General features: G+C 43.7%; 1 protein-coding gene across 6 annotated transcripts; it reads right to left on the minus strand.

Annotated features, from left to right (window-relative positions):
* Window positions 1-3,211: 3,211 nt before the first annotated feature.
* Window positions 3,212-21,237, minus strand: BPNT1 (3'(2'), 5'-bisphosphate nucleotidase 1). Of its 6 annotated transcripts, none has more exons than XM_044428245.1 (9): window positions 20,803-21,237; window positions 15,477-15,550; window positions 13,000-13,104; window positions 11,854-11,961; window positions 9,839-9,887; window positions 9,165-9,256; window positions 7,580-7,777; window positions 5,957-6,062; window positions 3,212-4,812 (listed from the first exon to the last, which is right to left on the minus strand). In XM_044428245.1, exons 3-9 carry the CDS (start codon window positions 13,057-13,059, stop codon window positions 4,664-4,666), a joined length of 762 nt encoding a protein of 253 aa, XP_044284180.1. In that variant the 5' UTR covers window positions 13,060-13,104; window positions 15,477-15,550; window positions 20,803-21,237; the 3' UTR covers window positions 3,212-4,663. The 6 variants fall into 6 exon arrangements, with proteins under 6 accessions (XP_044284180.1, XP_044283952.1, XP_044283868.1 ...); XM_044428017.1 differs by having other exon boundaries at window positions 15,373-15,550; XM_044427933.1 differs by lacking the exon at window positions 20,803-21,237 and adding an exon at window positions 19,694-19,849 and having other exon boundaries at window positions 15,373-15,550.
* Window positions 21,238-21,255: the final 18 nt, after the last annotated feature.

The following is a 21,255-nucleotide window of genomic DNA, read 5'->3' on the forward strand; positions in this document are numbered from 1 at the left end:
TTCAAGAAAAGGGCTGGTTCCACACACCATGGACAGTGCTAGAAACTAAGAAGTTCTGCAGCTCAGGCCCACAGGACCAAACAAATCCTCAAATAAAGATCTGTATCTTCTAAAGAGACCCCTATTTGTGGGGCAGGATATGTGGACAGGGAGAAGAGGCCATTTGATTTGGTGGGAGAACCTGCTTCAAGGGCAGAGAAGCACAAGCTGAAGCAAATCCAGGCATAAAAGCATCAGATGCAACAGAGCACCAAGCCAGCTGTACCCGTGGACAGCAAGGTGCCCATGGACAGCAAGGTGGCACGGCAGATGGCCTCTGAGAGATTGGGGGCTCCAGCCCTAGTGGCCTACCTGCCTAACATGACCTCTGCCACATGCCTTCTGCAGGCATGAAAGCACCTGTTCTGCATTTCCTGTAAATAGCTGGTCTCTCAGAGATGTCATCATTCAAAGGAAATGGTAATGTAGCTGGAACAATGATAGTAATAACATTTTTAATCATTTAGGTGGATTTCCAGCCAATTACAAGGGCTCAGAGCTGGTACTCTTCCCTTTTTAGATAATCTCATCACCATTCTATTACATAATGTCCAGCAAGTAATAAAAATGATAAAAACACTTAGCAAAATACAGTTAAACCACTACAACAATATGCTAGAATTTAAATGACACCATGTGTGATTAACTGTGGTTATGGACTCAAGTACACAATATCAGGATCACTTAATACAAGCAGCCCTGATCCAAACTATTTCTTTCCTCTGGCCCCCTCCCGCTTTGCATTTAAAGGAAGAAAAGGATGACAAAAGATCAGTGGACCTCCTGCATCATGTGTTGTTTGGCCCCAAGACTGACAAAAGACTTGAGTACTACCTTGGGAAATGTCAACAGAGGAGTGTAAGGCACCAGTAAGTCTATTATATTGTGGCAAAAGTTTCTGTGGGCTAGAGGTCACTTTGGCAGTGATCTGAAGTGTTATTCTGCAATGAAATCAATGTGTGCCCTTCACAGATAACTCAGTAAGCTGCCATCATCTCGGTCCCAAGAGTGGTCCATCCCCCTCCAAACTAACACCAGAAAAGCATCTGACCAAACATCTTACCCTGTGGAGATGAGAGAAGAAACAGATTAAACTTGGAGTCAAAAGAAAAGCTGCAGAAAATGTTTAAAAAGGGGGAAAGTTGCAATGACCAGGCCAGCCCTGGTCAATAGATAGCAATAGGTACAGTACAAACCTGAGTTCATATATTATTCCTACCCGTCTGGAAGATGTAATCAAGCATCATCATGCTTTTTCCCTCTCCCATCCAACCCCTTTTCTTGTGTCTTAAGTATTTTGAGGTTTGGGTCTGAGGTCTGCCAAATTCTTGATTCTTATAAGCTGTTGAGTAGCAGAGGTATCTTTTGACCAAAGAATGCAATAGAAATACATTGTATGAATGAACGAACAAAGGCTGATAGACAACAAGATAGTGCTGCCTGCACTTTTATCACTTTGTGAGGATTCAGCTTCAGCATCTGTTCTGAGTAGACTTTTCAGCTGAGTGTTAATTGTAACAAAAATTATATAATCGCTAAGCATTTATAAAATTGCCATTAGTATAGCTGTCCTCACAAATAGCTATTAATTTTATTTAGGAAAGATGTGTTAGTCAAGCTGTGAACACCTAAATGACAAAAATATTAATATAGTTCATGTTTGTGAGAGTGTGTGTAGCTTTACAGACATATACACACAGCCGAAGTCACTGGGGGAGATAATCTGGCGATCGGAAGTGAATTGTCATCACTATGCTGCTGACACATACAGTAACTCTACTTCTTTTTGTCATCTTGCTCAGGTGAGGCCTTTCAGAGGCCTTTGCATTCCCCCATAAGGAACAGATCTGCTATGGGTGTGTGGTGGTGGGGAGAAAAAATCCAGGTTTGTCACTAGAGGGCCAGGAGTTCTTTTTACCTGCTTCAGCTGCTTCACCAGGTCTAGCCATCCCTGAGACAGGAATGGGCAAAAGCTCAGCAGTGGTGCATGACAGGATCTGGGTTCCTGCCTTCCTTTCAATCAACAGACAGTTCTCTGGCAGTAAGCACTTTATTTCCAGTGTACAGCCAGCAAACTAAAAGCCAACAGAGGAAGAGTCTCTGTGCATTGACAGAGCAGCTTGTTGAAACTAGAAACTATTTCTGAGAACCCTGCTTTTCTGTAATCCTGGGCTCTACCTCTCTGGGTGTGCCTTGGTGGAGAAAGGCTAGCTTCCTTTATCTATGCCAGCCATGTAGTTGGCTAGCCCTTCTCCCTCAATGCCATGTCATGGGTCAAGGATTGGACCAGGCTGCTCTCCCAAATCCCCTCCCAGCACTTCAAGCATTTCCCAGGCTCTGCCAAAATGGCAGCCTTGAAAGCTTTCCCTCCTTTTCTGCAGTTGTAACATGACTTTAGAACACCTTCTCAAAGTAGCAAATGCCATGTTGATGTTAAAATCTCTTTAGAACCAAGGTAAGCCTTTTTTTATTCACCAAGGCTGGGTAAGGTTGCTTCAGCCTGTTATTGTTTTAAAAATTAGTTTTATCAGCCTGTTACTTGTTTAATTATTACTGCAATTTTACAGAATTGCATTTATTATAGCATGATAAATTCTGTTCATGGTCTGAGAGCTGGTGTGGTAGAGCATTGGAGTGGGGACCTGGGAGATCCAGGTTCTGGTCACCATTCAGTCCTGAAGTTCACTGGGTGACTTTGGGCTGGTCACAGATCCACAGTCCAACTTACCTCACAGGGCTGTTTTTGTGAGGATGAAATAGAGTTATGTAAGCCACTCTGAGTTCCTCACAAGGAGAAATTTGTTTTCCGGTGCCAGGCCAAGATCTTTTTATTCAAACAGTATTTTAATAATGTTTAATATTTATAGATTTTAAAAGTGCAGCCAGTGTGTTTCCAGGTTTTAATTGTAATTGTTATTGTTCTATTTATTTATTCTGTGAGCCGTCCTGAGGCTATGTAGCAAGGCATATAAACACTTTAAATAAATAAATAAATAATAAAAAGTGGGATATAAATGGAATGTAGTAATACTGCATTTGTACACAGCTTAGATTAATAAAATATAAAATTCTCTAAAACAAATTCTCTTAAAAATACACAAGAATTCTATTCTGAACAGAAGCCAGATAAGTTTCTTCTGAAACTTAGACAAATGAAAAAGAATTTTACTAGTCTGGTTTTATTATAAGTTTATTTTGTAATAAAGTGAGATCCACATAATTTCAGAACTACTGCTCAGAAGAAATGATAGGCGTTCATATAGAAAAGTGCCTCGTGGCTATCTATCTTGCAAAAAAATTTGGTGTGGAACTATAAGCACAGTCTGCATAAGTATGGCAAATAGGTCTGTTTCAGATATGGCTTGATGGGGCAAGAACAACTGAGAAGGTTGAGTGCCCTCTCCCAACCCCCTTTGTGAACCAGGAAATTGTAACTCAAGCTTAAGGTTTATGTACCAAAAGTAAGAAGCAGGAACTATAATTCCACCCTCGATTATATTTATAAGATACACTGACCTAGTTCACCTGTAGTAACAGCCCAGTGGGTTGTCACGCACAAGTGTGAGAGAGCAGGAGTGCTGCTTGAACGGTGCCCACTTCTTCAGTTTTGCTTAGGGGGCCACACTCAGCTCCTGCTGAGCATGATGACCAACTCTGGACAGCTGGGCTGTTTAGGGGCTACACAAACCAGCTGCTAACCCACTGTCTGTTGTTGGGTTAAATGCTGGGTTGTTTAGCTCCTAAATAACTGAGAAATCTGGATCTGGACATCATGTTCATCAGAAGCCTATCATGGGTTGCTGAGCAGAAGTGAAAGAAACCAACACACTCTAGGCAACACAGCTGCTCCCGCCTATTCATTCCCAACAACCCATCAGTTGAGTTTTAACTATTAAGTTGTTATGTGCAAAGCACACCATGACATGTTTTCAGTGTAGAAACCTGAAAGGGATCTGTAGATGCCTTCATCCAAAGAGAGCACAATGTGCAGTGGAACGCTCTTCATGTGATAGGCACATTTGCTGGGCCAGTCCCCAGATCCCTGCTGGCAAACAGCACGGCCCACACCTTAACTGCATATCCAGACCCTCATGTTGTCCCTCCTTCGCATGATTTCCTTGTAGAGGGGGCCTATAGCAAAGCTTCTCATTTTGTACTCTTAAAGGCAAGAGAGGCTCAGTTTCAGCTTTCTGCTTTCCCTCAGATTAACAAGGAAAAGGACTGGACAAGGTTATCATTGTTCAATAGGAATGCATATGAAATAAAAACTACCAAACCAATTAACGGAATCAGACTGTTCCTCTGACAACTATTTAAAAACATGAACATGGTATTACAACTGACAACCACATTGTTATCTGAACAAGTGAACTATCGTACATAAACTTTTTAAAAAATGACTAACACTACCGTCCTTCATATGTCTCCTAAGAAATAAGTCCCATTAAGCTCAGTAGAACTTATTCCCAGACAGACATATATAGGATTGCAATCTATATATCACAATACTGTGGCAGAACCACACTTTCATTCAATGCATAAATCATTAACAATTCCAATTAAGAATACTATATACTATTTCAGACTCTTTTTAAGTGAAGTGGAATGCACTGTCCTTTGTATTTTAAGGCACAAGAGCTTGCTTAACTGCTTCTGGAACTCGACTGGCATAATATTCATGGTTTCTTAAGGCAGCAAGGACACCTCCTGAATTCATATGCTTGACTTCTTTGTTATATTGAAAGAAATTCCCATGGATATCAGTGAGTTTACCTGAAAAAAAGAGTGGTGTGAGAGGAATAAAAATAAGATATTAACCTTCATCCATTTAGATACTGCAGCTGTATTTCTATAAAGGGATATATCAAACTGTGCTTCAAGGAAATTATCTTTCCCTTTCCAAATCTTGATTATTTAAATTTGAACTTGCCCACATTTTGAATCATTTCAGCACAATGGCAAAGCATACACTATAACTGTCCCTGTTTCACTAGCAAACATTAGCTGTATGTCAAATGAAAGTGGTATCAAGGAAACCCAGCAGACCATGAAGAAGTTAGATCTGCCCTTTTTTTCAGCAAAGCAATATTAGACTAGCTGAACAATCAAGGGCCTTCTGGGCATGCAACTGATTTGAAGTACAACCGTTGGAAGCACTGTAATGTTTGTAGCAACATGCAGAATGGGGCTTCTCTACATGAGAAATGTATTGTGTGCTCATTATCTCATAGAACTGCTGATTGTTTTCACAGGGCTGTCACCCTCCAGGTCCTCTCCTGTGCTTTTCAGTCATTTTCACAGCTTTCTTTAGGAGCGAGAAAAGTCAGCTATTAAATTTCAAATGCAGAACAACCCTGAATGAAATTCTGGTATCATATTGTTGCATTTCCATTATACAGCAGATGCACCACAACACTACCTTGTGGTTGGATACACAGAATATATAAAAAAGGAGAGAAAGACAAAACCCAAGAGGTGGGGGGAACACTCTATAAAGGACAGACTCCTCCTCTCACAAAGAAAATGAAAGAAGCCTCAGTTTTGCCTCCTTGTTTGCTAACTTATACCTGAAATTTTGGAAGCAGCACATGGTTTAGAATTTAGCAGCAACATGTAGTTTCATCAACCATGAAATGAGAATTTAAAAATCTAGAATAACTTACATATTTCATAAAATTAAATAAACCATTACAAGCTAAAATGGGAAATACGTTTTACACACACATTCTATTAAAAAAGAAAACTAGAATTGAAATCAGCTGGTAAATAACAAATATTCTTGAATGGCTAGTGGGTCGCCTGCAAAAGTATCGTACATACATGAAACTTCTACTTTCTTTGTTCTCATCAAGGGGAGACCCTTAAGCAAAGCTGCATTTGCAGATCTCAATTTTAGATCTACTGGAGCAGTTCTCACCTCCTACTGCATGCAAAATAGCCTCTGGCGCACAGGTATCCCACTTCTTGCATCCAGGGCTGGCAAACACATAAGCGGAAGCCTTGCCTTCTACAAGTTGAATGATCTGATACAAACAAAGAATTCACAATCATGTTTTAGGCATGCATACAATGCCTTTAAAAGCAAGCATGACAAACACTTACAGTGATGGGTCTATCTACTGACAGGTCACTGTACATGCTTCCCTCCCTTTTTTATTGCTCCCAAGTATAGCTGCCTAAAAAATTATACATAACATTACTTTGTCACTGTTATATGGTGACCACTTCAGAGAGTTTCTGGAAAAGCAGGCTTGCAGGGGCAAACATGAATTCCTGTTGGATGGGCTGAATTTGATTCCCTCACCTAAGAAAGCTGAAGGTGCATTGCTTGGGGATTGGGGTGGGGAGCCCTCTAACTGAGTCATAACAAGGTGATTGTTTTTATGGACACTTCTGCCCCATTTCTCATTTTTAGAGACCTGCAACGGATATTACTGGGACAGTCCCATTGCATTTCCAAGGTAAGGCTCCAGAGTAGCCTTCTCAAGCTGGCACCCTCCAGATGTTTTGAGGCACAAGCCCCATCAGGCCCACCTCGCCTGGCCAAAGGTTAGGAGGCCTGACAGTTTAAGGAATCTGCTCTAAATGACCTCTGCTCCACCAAGAATTGCTATTTCTCAATGTTAAAAGAACTTACAAAGCTTTTCTAGCTCTCATATATCCCACAGTGTAATGGGAGGTCTTGGGGCTCTGTATATAAAGCTCTATTTGGCTCAGCCAGAATTACACTTAGCGATTCAACTGCCTGTGTGTCCACTTTCTTACAATATCTTTCGCCTGCAACTGCATCAAAGCAAGATTCAGTGAACTGCATGGAATGATTTTGGCTGCGTTCCTATAGGAACTCTCACCTTCTCCTATGGGGCTTGGGGGCACTGTTTCAGGCAATTTGGGGCTAACAGAAATCTTCCTTGAGCTGCCAAGGCCTTGAACACAAAAAGTCCATGCTTGTAGCTAGTAATTTGGCTTCATCTTCAGGCTTCACCTTGGTTTTGCACTTTTCATTCTTTGGATCTCAGACTGGGGCCTTTCCTATGGGAAGACTCCTTCTTAGCTAATTTTTGGGGGCTGTTTTAGGGATCTTTTATTTTCTCCTAAAGTGTTATTTCCAGAGGCTGTTCCTGTTTATATGCTTTTTATTCCCTTTCCCCATTCCTTCATTGTAAATAACCTTAACATCTAACTCTACAGTTGTGTGTGCTTTCTTCCAAGTAATCCTTAGTACTAAATTCAGAATCTTCTTCTTGATTATTTTCTATTGTTCCTTCTGGGCTGATGTTTGAAAGTAGGAAGGGATGAAGCTGAACCCCTATTCCCTAAACCTCAAGAATATCCTTAAGGCCCAAGAATGCCCTGGCTCAGGTTGCGCGCCCTACCTTGATAACAATTTGTCTGCACTGTTGGAATTTTAGGCACCTTTACAGGAGGAGAGGCAGCATGTGGTTTAATCCCCCCCCCCCCCCCAATTCAACTCCTGGAAAAGACGCCGTGATCACAACGATCAATCAGTTCCAAAATTAAAATAAGACGATATCCATACCTTATTCCCCGCACCTCCAACTCTCACCACGCTATCAGGGTTCATGGCACTAACACAGTCGTTGACCAGTTTGCTGCTGTGTGACCGTGTGGTGGTGATGATGTGCTTCCCAGCGGGCATCTCTTTCAGCTGAAATCCAAAAGCACCCAAACCCAGGACCCCCCAGATTGTCCTGCCTAGGACCGCATCTGCACCTGCCTGCAGAAAAAGATATACACATTCCAGACATGGCAGCTATGCCTTTCAGTGTGACTTTCAAAAGAAAGAAAGGAGCAATGCAAGTTTAAGTGTTGTAGCTGAAATAAATTATAACTTTCTAAGGGTACCACCCCCGGCATGTTTAGGCAGAAAAGTGTCCTATGACACTCTGCCACAATGGCTGGGTGAGAAAAGCTGGGATCTGCAGGATGTCCTTTTCTGTCTAAACATGTACTGGATTTCCCCCTCACTGTAGTCTCTCTCTCTCTCTCTCCCCACTCCCTTTCTTCTGATGAAGTGAGAGTTCCATCAACAGACAGAATTATGTTTTAAAACTTAGGAAAGAGATGAGTTCAGGATTCTGTGTCCCTTGATGAAATATGAGCATAGGATCTCAGGATAACATAACAGTGCCTTTCGTATAAATCGCCTAAGGAGAAATATAAACCCACCAAAGATGCTATGCAGTGCTGTCTTATACCTGTCTACTCCAAGTAAGCCCTGCTCTCAATTGTGGCAAAGAGGCACAGGTGGCCTTCTTGCCACCCAGCTGCAGTGCACCATATAGAGCAGAGGCAGCCTCCCCACCGCCTGGCCATGGTCAATTTGTGTGGGCTGTCAAGCCCAGGGCAAAGCAGTATTTCCCTTCTTGCTTCTCCCCCAGAATGCCTGCCGATGCCTGGAAAGTAAGATCACTCATGAGCAGTCCTGCCCTGTAGGCAGTGCAATGCCTATCAGTGGTCAAAGCTGCCAAAGTTTGAGTGCTGTTATCCTGTACCCCTCAGTGTTCCTGTGGTGTCCCCCCTAAGACTCTACAGGAGTACTCAGGGAGAAGGACTGGGGAAGGGCCAGGAGAAGGAGAGGCACAATCCCCCTCCACACTGTGCCTGATCATCAATTTTACCCACAGTGCATGGGTTAAATTCTCAAGGGGTCACTGTGCTGTGAGAACCAGCTGAATGTCCAGTTTGGCCACTAGAGTAGTACAGTGGAGCAAGTACTCCCCTGTACTTAACACAAGATCATCTCCACAAAATATCCAGAAAAACTCTCTGCATTCAGCCCCATCCCAGCAGAACAATCTCACAGTGCATTATGTTAAAACAATGAAATAATTTCTGCATTATGTTTTTAAATAAAGATCCCCTTTTCCAGCACCGTAGGGAGGCTTGATTATTATTGTGCCTGATGTCCAAAGCTAAGAACACCCATATCTGCCATTGTTGTGCTGAAGACTTACAGAGAAGCACGGATTGCCAGCATTCGACCTGAGAGAACAAGTTGCCTAGGTCCCTACCTAGCTTAAAGATGAGTTTATATCTAGATAAAAGGGAAAAGGAAGTAAAGAATTATTACATGTTCCTCAGCTAACCAAGCAATTTCCTACCTCATAGTTATAATAGGGTTGATTAATGACTCCTGCTATAGCTTTTCCTTCATAAGCAATTCCAATAAGAACTGTTACATGGTCAAGAAGTCCTAAAAGAAGAAATAAGCAGGTGTAATTGGAAGGGAAATGGAAGATAAAGCATAATCCACAAACAGAGACTATTATCCCTTGTGTTACAAATCCTCACAGTGTTTAGATGTCTACTTAATGCTGCATAAAGCCTAAGACATACCATATTAATCATGCAGCTCTGGGTTAGCTTGATTTACTCCAGTGTAAGCACACACAGCCCTCATCAGACTGGAGCCATGCTGCTCCAGGAGACAGGACTGGACTTTGTTCCTCCAGATCCCCAAATGGGTTCTGCTTTATACAAATGGCTCCCAACACAGAAATGCACTCAAGTGACTCACTGCTTTGGTTAGCAAACTGCCGTTCAATTATTGAAGAATGAGTCATGCAATGGCTTTCTCTCATGCTGCAGTTCCTATTGTAGTACCAAGCCCACTTTGCTACCACATTCTCAGGTGACCGTGACCTCTCCACGCCCAGCTGTCTTGGGTGAACATCACACAGTAATTTAAAAACTGGACTATTCCCAATGGTTTTGGCATGGTGTTCCTTAAAACAGAGAGAAGTCACCATGCACATATATTTAAAATGGAGCAAACCTTCAGTGTATTCTTTGGTTCCATCCAGCGGATCGACCCATACCACAAGCTTTGAGAGGAAACAAAAACCAAAGACAGGATTTTAAGAGGAGGTGATGGCTGGAAATAAGAATAGGGCTAGCATGAAAGAGAAGCAGCTATGCAGTCTGCAGAGCTGCTGTGCAGGTGTGGCCTGCCTGTGAGAACTCGGCCTTGACTGGCACACAGGAAGAAGTTCCTTGAGTTATCAAAGCCTTGCAAGTCAAACTCTAGCTTCTAAATTAAGCAGCTAGAGATATAAAGGATGAGAGAGACAACAAAGTGGTAGTATTAGAAAAGGGAAGTGTTTACTTTCCAAATCAGGGCTGAGGTTGCTGTAGCCTGTAAGCCAGATTTGGCCAGCCCATCTGGCCTTGAACAAGGTTCCTTAGCTGCATCAAAGTACAGTCCCATCAGACTCGGTCACTTTGCTCATCCTTAGGGTTCCACATAAATATTTGCATCTGTCCTAAATAATCACTGGTTCAGACATGTTAATCTGCATTCAGGGCCTGAGTATAGGTTGGTTTGGGTTGACGTTACAAATGGGTTCTTGTTGAAATGGGGGTTATTATAATGTCTGAACCCATCTGTGCTTCCAAGCTATAGCTTGTTAACCACAACAACCCATCAAGAGAATCCATGGTTTGTTGATGGGTTATGAACTGTTCACCATGGTTTGTTATCTTATTCATTTATTTAAAACTTTTATATGCCATCCCTTATGCATAGCATCTCAGAACAGCTTACAATCTTGGGTGCGTTCAGATAATCTTGCGTGGGTTTATGAAAGCTGTCCTGAGGCTATGTGAAAGGACGGCATACACATACTCTAAATAAATAAATAAATAAATCGATAGCCCAGTTACTGGCTTTTCAACCATTAACAACCCTTGTGCTTGGGTTATATTGCTATCTGAACGCAGTGTGAGGTTCTTCCGGAGCGTCAGGGCTCCATCTTCTGGCCAGAAACCAGAATAGCAGCCCTGGTGGTTGCAGGACTGGGCCCAAGGTCAACTGTGGCCACCTGGGCTCTTACAAGTACTCCCTGAGAGCCCCGAGGGAAGAGCTGTATAAGAACTGGCTCTTCCCTCCAGATGCTGTCTTAGCAATGAAGGTCTTTGACATTGTTGGAGCTCTCTGTGCCTTCCAAAACCTGTTTCTGGAAACTCTGTCTGTCATTTTGCTCCTGCCTCCATTTCTGGACCTTGCCAGTTTCCTGGCCTTCACCTGCTCCACCTTCTGCTCTAGTCTCAGGTACCCGCTTCTCCTCAGCTTGCCTCTCTGGATTTCTGCTTCTGACCAGCTTTGACTACTCTTTGCTATTCAGACTGACTTACTTTGTACTTCTCTTATCAGCCTCGAGCTCTGGACTGCTTGGCTGAGATTTGGAATAGGCCCTTGTAGTACACTGGTTGTCTGGGTCTTGGTGTCCTGATCTGATATCCCACTACCCATGTCCTGGACACTGATATTAACAACACTTGTTTGTGTTATATTGCTATCTGAACCCAGTCACTAGAAAACCTTTAAAGTACAGCAGACAAACTTCCCTCCCATGTGAGCATGGACAGATGAGAAGGTACCTCCTATGCCATCACCTATCAGTGCTCCCAACAGCCCAAACTGTTGCTTGGAAGGGTATTGAGGGCACAAATGTGCTGGGGAAGCAGCAGACTGAGATACTCTTTCTGCACACCCACCTTCCCATCACAATCCAAGCCACACAGAGGTGGAATTTAGTGATGACGACCCAAATGCAGGCACCCACGGCTGGTGCCCCAGAGGGCCCCAGAAGAATGAATATGAGCTGACAGCTGCCTGTACGTCTACAACTCCCATGGTTCTTCATTGACTATTATAGCTAGGAATGGTGAGAGTTGTAAGCCTGGGATGCCAAAAATGGCACAACAGCGCCCCAGGGCATGTCCACCATGAAAATGACAGCATAAACTCAATATAGGAAAGTTAAACCATTGGATGATCATTTTGAGCACCTCCTCCTCTTTAATGGCAGCATACTGCTGTGGACAGGCTTTCTTCAGTATTTCTTCACATTGGCCATCCTCAAGTAAGTCTTCATCTAATTCTTGAGAAGGAAGATCCTGAGAAGAAGAATTGATACACACAGCTGAAGGCAATAAGGTCAACCTCTTCATGCAAATGAGAATCCAGGGCTGAAGCCCTAAGACACCTGGATTAGCAGGTACAATGACATCATCTGCCACCTCCTCAGGCTTCCCTGGTCCCTCTGAGCTTAGCAGCAAATTTTCAAACAGTCATATATTGTTCTACACTATCTCCATTGAAAATAAATACACAAAAAGAGAGAGGGAGATAAACACTGCATGTATTTTTAGAAATATAGAAACAAAGTGAGTTAGAAGGAGTCTCCCAGGCCATCTAGTCTGACCCCTGGCTCCAGCCAGCTCCACTCATGTAATCCCCAACATGTGGTTGTCCAATCTTTCCTTGAACACCTTCACTGATGGGGCCCCAACCACCTCCCTTGGAAGCCCATATGGAACTCTCTTTGGAGGCAAGATATGGGATTGTCCTGACGAACCACTGCACCTCAAAATTTACCACTCCAACAGAGGATTGGGTGCCAGAAAGATGATAACTCTGGCTTGTGCACTGACCAACCACACCTGCAGCTGGGCCTCCACTAAAGACACAGTGAGAAATACTTTCATGACAGTTAGTTGGACTTACTCCCAAGTCAACAACATGCCTGACATCAAACTGCACTGCACAGATACTATCCATGGTGTCTGTACTACTAGCTTTACTATAAGTTTGCAGTGTGGTTGCGGAGTGACAGAAACAGATCGAGCAAATGCACTTTAAAGTAAGAGCCGGTTGCCGAGGAACACTCTACAAACACACATCCATGCATGAATCTTCAGACTGCACTGTCAGGGACGTGTGGACCTTCTGACATTGTGGTCTGCAGGTATAGCCAATAGTGAGGTATGAAGGAAGCTGTAATCCAACAACATCCAAAGGGCTCTAAGTTGCCCCCATTGCCAAAGAGTATAAATCTCCCTTTTGTAGGATTTCAGTGATCATCAGGTACAAAAAAGCAGCATGTAAAACCAAGCAAGAATTGAGGGAGCACTGCTGAAGTTTCAAGTCCTCACCTCTTCTGCTATGATTGTCACCTTTGGAAACTTCCGTGCCAGGGAGGAACAAATGCTCATCTGGACCAGCCGGTCAGCTTTGGTCTGCAGGTCATTAGCTCCACACTGTTTGGAAGGAATTCCAGTCAGTCAGAACAGCAAGATGGTCACAGCAGCTATGCCCACCTTCTTTCCATTCCCTGTAGAAAGATACTGATAACCATGAAACTAACTAACTTGTAGTCCAGGTTTCCCCAGCCTTGTGCCCTCTGGCTGGGAATGTTGGGAGTTGTAGTCCAACTAGCTGGAGGGCCCCAGGCTGGCAAAGGCTGACACCATTTATGGCAAGAGGCCAAATTAAATTTCACATTCGCATATGTTATCTCATTAGCAGGTATCTAGCAAATGTTTCAAAATATAGTGTTCTAATGGAGGAATTTTTTGATAATTTTCGGACTCCTGAATGACAGTTTCACTGTATCCATGTTAATCATGCTTTCTGATCCCAACTTCTAAAAGCTTTTAGGGAAAGGCAGATTTCTTTCCCTTCTTATGTAAAAGTAGGTATGAGAGGATGTTAAATTTCAGGCCTTTAAACAAGATAGGGAAACTTAGTCATGCTTAAGACTAATATGCTTAAGACTAAAGGATTAGATTAGCACAGGCTTCCACAAGCTGGTATCCTCAAGAAGTTTTGGACTATAGCGCCCAGCATTCCAGACCACTGGCTATGCTAACCAGAACTGATAAGAGCTGGAAGTCCAAAATACCTGGAAGGCACCAGGTTGGAAAATGCTGGGTTAGAACATTGGACTAAGACCCCACTTAGCCATGAAGCAAAACCGATGGCTTTGGGTCTATCATTAACTCTTCATTTAATGTACCTCACAGGACTACTGAGAAGATAACATGGTTGGGGTGAAAGGATACCACATATACTGCCCTGAGCTCCTTGGAGAAAAGATGAAAGAAACGTCTAACAAATGAAATATTTAGGGCTGTTTCAAGCACACTGGAATAACTTTTTCCATTGACACAGGTTCTGCTTTATACAAACAGCTCCCAGCACACAAGAACAGGCAGACAGCTACAAAAGAGGCACCCACCAGATGTTTCAGGCTACAGTGCCTGTCATCCCTTAGCCAGCGGTGACAGTTCTGGCAGTTGTAGTCCAACACATTTAAAGGGCACCAGGTTGGGGAGGGCTGATATGCAAAGAAATTAAAGGACTAAGCAAATCGCAATACAAAGCCACGTGGTGGCATGGACCAGAGAAGGAACATGTTCTGGCTCATAGTTCCCACTGACCTAGATCAGAAGCTAAACCACGGAGAAGGCAGAGTTCAGCCTTGCAGGATCTACTTTTTCACTAGAATCTTATTTTTGGTGGTGAAAATGGTGGTTTATGGGCTAGAACCAATAACCTTCTGTACCTTGCATGATTAAACTACCTATACATTAACAAATCTATGTCTGAGTCACTACAGACAAATTAAAAGTCCAGTTTTACAGTTAAGGACTGCTGCCACAAAGAGATAAGCAAACAGCACCAGACCTGCCCTGGCAGAGACTTATTACCTAGTGCTTGTACTTGTTAGACAGATTTGCAACTCACCCAGAAAATGACCTTCTGCCCCCCCACCCCGCTGATCCACCAGTTAAGCAGGTTGAATCTGCTAAGTCAATTTGGTTTTAACAATGTGAGCTGGGAAAACTGGAAAATACAGGTTTTCTCTTTCATACCAGCAACGTGATTTAGGAGATTTAAGTGGATTTACAGCCTCACAGATGTGGGGAATGTGATTACAGAAAAAAATTAATTATTCACGAAACCAGTATATGCTTTTCTAGCAGTGGTCTTGCCCAAAATAAATGATCCTAAACTACAACTGAAGCACAAACTAGAAAGCACAAACTCTTTATAGCAGGAGAGCGAAAGTCCACAGAATCATAGAAAAGTGGGGTTGGGAGGGAACAGGGAGGCTGCTGGGTCCAACCCTCTGCTCAGTGCAGGACTCTAAGGTAAGCCATTCTCTCAGATGGTCCAGCGGTCTGCTTGTCTTCCCTTTTGGACCTGGAGTAAGCCATACTCCTGCCATCAGCACAAAAAGGGACAGGAGCAAGTAGCAGTTTGCCATCAAAATGCAATGGTACGCTACTGCCACTTAGGGTGCAGAACATTTGAGAACAAGCTGCATTTGCCTGCTGCAAATCTCCATGGTAGTTTGCCACCAAATTTTGACAGCATGACTTTTGCTTGGAAGATGTGTGACCATAGGCAAGGAGGGCATGAGCCACCTACTCCCCACCTATGTTATGTGCACTTATGAGCAATTCCCATTACACTAGACAGGGCTTACTTCTGCGTTGACATGCACAGGGTTGTACTGTTACCTTCTCAACTATCCCCAGATCTCCTCCAGCCATCACTTTCCTGACAATCAGTCCAGCTTTATCAGCAATGGCGTAAGCAGAGGCCACGAGGCGCATCAGCACACCTGAACTGGAAGCCATGTTTGCTGGGCAGAAACGGGGGAATCAAGGAGAGTGTTGCAAGTGGCACGGCCTTCTCCTGAAATAAAGGTGTGTGACAAGAGTGGCACAATTATATTCAATGGAAAATGAAGATTGGAGGGTCTGTTGGTCCAGAATTAGGCAACTTTTCAGCAGCAAAGGGCACATCAGAAATATTGAAGTATTCCAGAAGTCAAACATCAGCTTGTAGGTATCACTGTGCAGCGTTCTTATCCTGAACGGACAATCACCAAAGGCAGGGGGCCTCCTTGAGTTGCCCTCTGAAAGTTCCTCTGATCAGTGCAGGATCTCAGCCCAAGGGATCAAACCCAGCCTTCTTGGAGAATCAGATTCACACCTCCTGGGTACCCCTTGCCCTGACGCCACCCCTTTCTCCAAACTCCAACCTTTGATGGTTCCCTTCTTTTTGGGAAGTTTCTCCTGCAGTGTGAAAGGTTGAGATGCTTCTCGCAGGCTTAGTTACTATCAGTAGGAGTTCTCAGTTAAAACACTCTGGTATTTTATCCCTTATTTTTACTGAAATAAGTTCAGGTCTGAAATGGAGTTTAGCTCTTGCACCAAAAGAAGCTGAACATCCCTGCCCTAAAAATCTATAATGGCATAAGATTTCATGAACTAGAGCCCATTTCGTGAGATGTTTGTGTCTCCCTTGTCAATGTGAGCTTTTCAGAGGAGCAAGCCTACTTCTAAGCAAGCACACACAGGATTGAATGCACAACTCTTGTGGGAAATATTTCTACACAACCCAATCACCAAAGCTTTCTGGGCAGTTCTCAGCAGTGACTGAATCAAGACCATAATACAATAAGACAAGCAATTATTTTCCACAATACAGTTTAACAGCTCAACTAATAATTTAGCAGCAGAAACAATCATACAGAAAAGAACTGTTTAAAAACACCTGACATGGGTGCCTCGCAAGCCATTAATTAAACTATACTTAAATGTTTCAGGACAACAAGCTACCTTATCTGGCATCAAAAGGATGAAAACACAAGTACCAGACAGTTCTCAGTGGGAAGGTCATTCCATGGTGGTGGAGCTACCACCAAGAAGACCTTCACCCTTATTGCTGTCTTCTCCAAAATTCCCTTGGAAGTGGCACTCAGAGGAAAGCCTGGATGTTGATCATAGTCTACAGACTGCAGATGGAATACTTAGCAATTCCATCAAGTATTGTTATCCCAAGTTGTGTGAGGCTTCATAGCCCTGAATCAGGTTCAGAAGCATACAGGCAGCCAGTGCATCAGGCTTGGAATGCTACTCTGCCTTCAGCCCTTCAGGTCTGCCACATTTTGTACAAATTACAACTTCCAAACTATCTTCAAGAAGCGCTCCATGTAGTGTGTTGCAGCAATCTAGTTCAGAAATTACCTGAGCACAGGTTACTGAAACCATGCTATCTCTGTTCAGGTAGGGACATAGCTGCTCTACCAGTTGAAGCTTGTAGAAGGCATTCACTCTGTGCCACTTGAGGCTCAGGAGCATGGGTCCTCAAACTAAGGCCCGCAGGCTGGATCCATCCCACCATGCCCATTTAACCAGTCCACCCCACAGGTTTTGCACTCAATGGGAGCGCATGCAGGCGCGTGGCTCGCTCGCTCGGAGGTCGTTTTGGACTCGCTCGGAGAAAACGATCTCTTGTGAGCAAGCCGTGCGCACGCCCAGTGCCCCTCCTGCCTTGCGTGCACACCCTGACCCCACACCAGCCCACGCTCCCCCCACCACCAGCACCACCTTGGCGACCCACGCCCACTGCTGGCACCTGTCAACTGGCCCCCTGTTGAAAAAGTTTGAGGACCGCTGCTCAAGAGGCAGGAATAAAGAAGGAGGTCCCTCAAGCTACACAGCTGCTCTTTCAAGGAGAGCATAACCCCCTCTAGGACGGGTGGAATGCCCTCCATCCACTCAGGGGAACTGCACAGCACCTCTGTCACACGGATGAGGATTTCTGCCATAGTTTGCTTTCACCTAAGGATACAAGCACAGCAAACACAGAGTTTCACCTGCACCCATGAGGCTGCCAGGATGCCCGCAGGAGCCAAGCAGCACTCACACTACACACTAGGCTTAGGGTTAGCAACTTGTGGTTCTCCAGATGTTTGGGCCCTACAAGCCCAATAAGCCCTAACCAACAGTGGGAGGTGATGAGAGTTACAGGCCAAAACATTTGAAGGGCCATAAGTTTCCCAATTCTGATGCTGATGATAGGTTATGTCCCTCCTTTGTGACTCCAATGTTGAAAAACTAAAGCTTTCAATATATATATAGCAAGGTACAAATTCCCAAATTCATGTACATGTGTCTAAGTTAATACATGCTGAAAGCTCTAACGTACTGTTAAGCCATGCCATTACCATGGAAAGCTGGAGAAAAATCCCAATGCCACTGAGCATTCAACTTGATCAGAGCAGAAAAGTCAAGCGCTAGCAACTTTAAACCAGCTTTACTTTTGTGTGGATTCGCTTTCTTTCCTTTTCCTTGTTCTCAGTGGTATTTGTTAACCTTGGCCCAGTTATGCAACTATCTGCTTTTATCTAGTTATGAAACTATCTGCTTCTTTTAAAGAGAAACTTTCTCCCCAATTTACAGAAAAGGCCAAACAATTTACATAAAAACAGATTATATTCAAAGGCATGACCCCTAAAAGGAGTAACTTTTATAGAGAGTATATTTATAAAGAAAAGGGCCGGAAACTCATAGCTTGCCTGGAAGAACATGGAGTTGCAGGCCTTTCTTCTGTCTAAACATACATAGGATTAAGCCCCTGAAAGGGCTTGTGTGAGCCTATCAGACCTTTCGCCTCTCCCCAGGGGAATGTACAAGGAACCACAGACTGATCCTATACTAACCCTAAACAAGAGACCCATAGGTCTGAAGATGTAAGACCTGTGCTGGCCACTTGCATTGGCTGCCTGCATACTTCCAAATACAATTCAAGGTTCCAATTTTAACCTGTAAAGCCTTTCCTGGCTTCAGATGACAACACTTAACAGAGCACCTCTCCTAACTGCAATCTACCCAGACACTACACTCAACATTCAGGGCCTTCTTCTGAGTGTCAATTCCAAGGGATGCTCAGAAGGCAGCAACAACGGGAAGGGCTTTCTTCATAGTACCCCCCCCCCACACCCTGCTACCTTCCCACTGAAGCTTGGCTGCTCCCAGCCTTGTCATCTTTTTTGGCAACAAGATGGCTCTTTATTCTGAGGCCTTTAACAATATGCATAGATTCTATCTTAGGTAATATTATTAATTTCATTTTGTTACCACCCAATAACAGATGAGCAGTTTACAAGTTCATAAAAGCAATACAAAAAATACCATTTACAAGTAGTCCAGCAAAAGATTAAACCTGGGAAGACATACATGGATATTCAAGGGTCTTAGGGCATTGCTCATCCCGGTTATTTACAGGTCCTATACACTATAAGGTGTTTAAGATTTTTAAATTTTGTTTTAAGTGTTTGTAATTTGGAGAAAATGTATTTATTGTATTTTTAAATGAACTGTTATAACCAAACTTCAGTTATGGGTGGTGGTGGTGTGGAATTGAAATTATAATACTGGCATACTCAATGTGGAATAATTCTTTTACTAGGCATAAGCAAGCAGAGAAACAACAGACATTTCAATAGAACAATAAAGCGTATAGATTATTATTATTATAACTTTTATGGTTGGCAATTCTATACACACTCACTTGGGGTAGGTCCCATTGAATTCAATGGGGCTTACTTCTAGACATGCGTATAACTGCACTGCTACTCATTTAAACACATTTTACAGTGTAATTCTATGTATCTCTCCTCAGGAGTAAGCCTCAGTCAATTGAGTGGGGATCACTCCCAGATAAATATGCACACTATACAGGATTACAACTTTAGCCACCCTTCCCGATATACAAGCAGCATGGATGCAAGCTGGGGAAAGGTGTTTTTCCTCGCTCAACACCTATTTTTGGTGTGAGGATTTTCAGCTATTATAATCACCATGTCCCACGCAAAGCAGTTACATCAATTCACTGCAATTAATAGAATGTGCTTTCGAGGAGGAAAGCTGCATCCACAAAGTCCAGCGAAATATACTGCATTTCTTGCCCCCCGGAATGTCTCACTCCTCATCGCAGAAATCCCCGCGGGGGCGACAAATGCTTCCCCCGCCCCATGTCTCTCCTCACCCCCGTACGATCTCCACGACTCCCCGAAGCAGGCCCGGGGATGACGCCCGGTGAAGTGACTCGGAGGGGCCGAAGGAAACAACAACTCTCCGCTCGCAGCAGCCGTTCCCCGACCGCGCTTGCAACACCAACTGCGCCGCGAGCTCCCGCTTGCTAAATCCTGCCGCGACTTCCTCTACTTACACCATTCCCCCTTGGCCTCGCCTTCCAGCACCTGCTGGGTCCTAAAGACCGGGTTTTCCGTCCCACTCACACGTTACGCAGCTACCGCTATATTTAGGGGGGCGGTTTTGGGTGAGGCAGGCGAATATAGATCGCGTGCACCCGCAGCTTAACGATGTTCTTACACGCCAACGAAACTGGGCCCATTTGCAGAAACGCGCAGGTGATACCGGTAGTAAAGCCTGTTTTTAGGCAGCCTCCTGGGATGCAAAACAGACATGGCTTTAAATCTGTGTTTAGTACCTACAGCTTTCCCCCTCTTCTTCATTTTTTTTTTTAGTAAACTGGGTGTGGGGAGGTCAATCCGAACTGAGACTTAGGCGTTGGCGGGTGCTTTCACAATCCATACTGGCTTTTCTGAGCCTGCTCTACAGTTAAAAGATGAAAAGATGATGTGTCTGGTTGACACATTTAATGCACAACTCCTGACATATTTGAACAGAGAATAGGACTTCCACAACTTCCAACATTCTCCATTATGCCAGGCTGGAAAATATTGGGAGTTGTAGGACTTTATGCCCCGTCTAAATCTGCTCAGGATTGCGCTCTTAAAAGAATATCACCCTCTTTGACCTCAATGGGATTACTTCTGTCAGACATGCACTCCGTCTTGATGCATTTAATAAGACAAGTACCAATGGTTACAACCGTATGAACAAGCTTGTAGGAATGCCCCAGAGTTCAATTCAAGAAACAGCAATTAATTCTAAGTACGCCTTCTCAGGAGTAAATCCTATTCGCCTGTTAGTGACACTCATACCCAGGTTGGTGTTCACCAGACCGCAGCCTAAGTAGTGGGGAGAGAGGCAGTTTTCCATTGAAATAAGCGCGCGTAGTAAATCCACAAACTCTTTCCGTCTTATAATTAATCTTTGAACTATTGTTACCTTTTTGTGCAACATGCGAAGTCTTCCATAGTATAAAAGATATGAAGTGAGATGGATCCGCAAGAAGCAGGCGGCATCGTGGCGGAGTATCCCTCTGATCTTCTAGTGTCTTTAAAGTTGGGAAACAAATTGACCATCATATGTTGCTGGACTGCAGCTCCAATTATCCTTCACCATTGGCTACACTTGACTAGGATTTATGGAAATTGCAACCCCCTTCGGAGGGTTACAAGTTGCCCAGCCCCGCTTCAGACAGTTGCCATTAATTTCTGTATGCGCGTTTTCAAGTTCTAACCTTCCCTCCACCTTAAACAATATGATGGAAGACAAGAGTTTGGCACTTTTAAGCCAGAATCTTATACACAGTGAGTTGCCAAAAGGCTTACAAGTCCCAGCATTCCCGAGCTAACATGCTGGACTTTTTTTCCAGATAATATGCTCACGATTACGCTT

The sequence above is a fragment of the Varanus komodoensis genome, unplaced genomic scaffold (genome assembly GCF_004798865.1).
Source record: "Varanus komodoensis strain SLA01 unplaced genomic scaffold, ASM479886v1 scaffold1, whole genome shotgun sequence".
In the NCBI taxonomy this organism is placed as follows: Eukaryota; Metazoa; Chordata; class Lepidosauria; order Squamata; family Varanidae; genus Varanus; species Varanus komodoensis.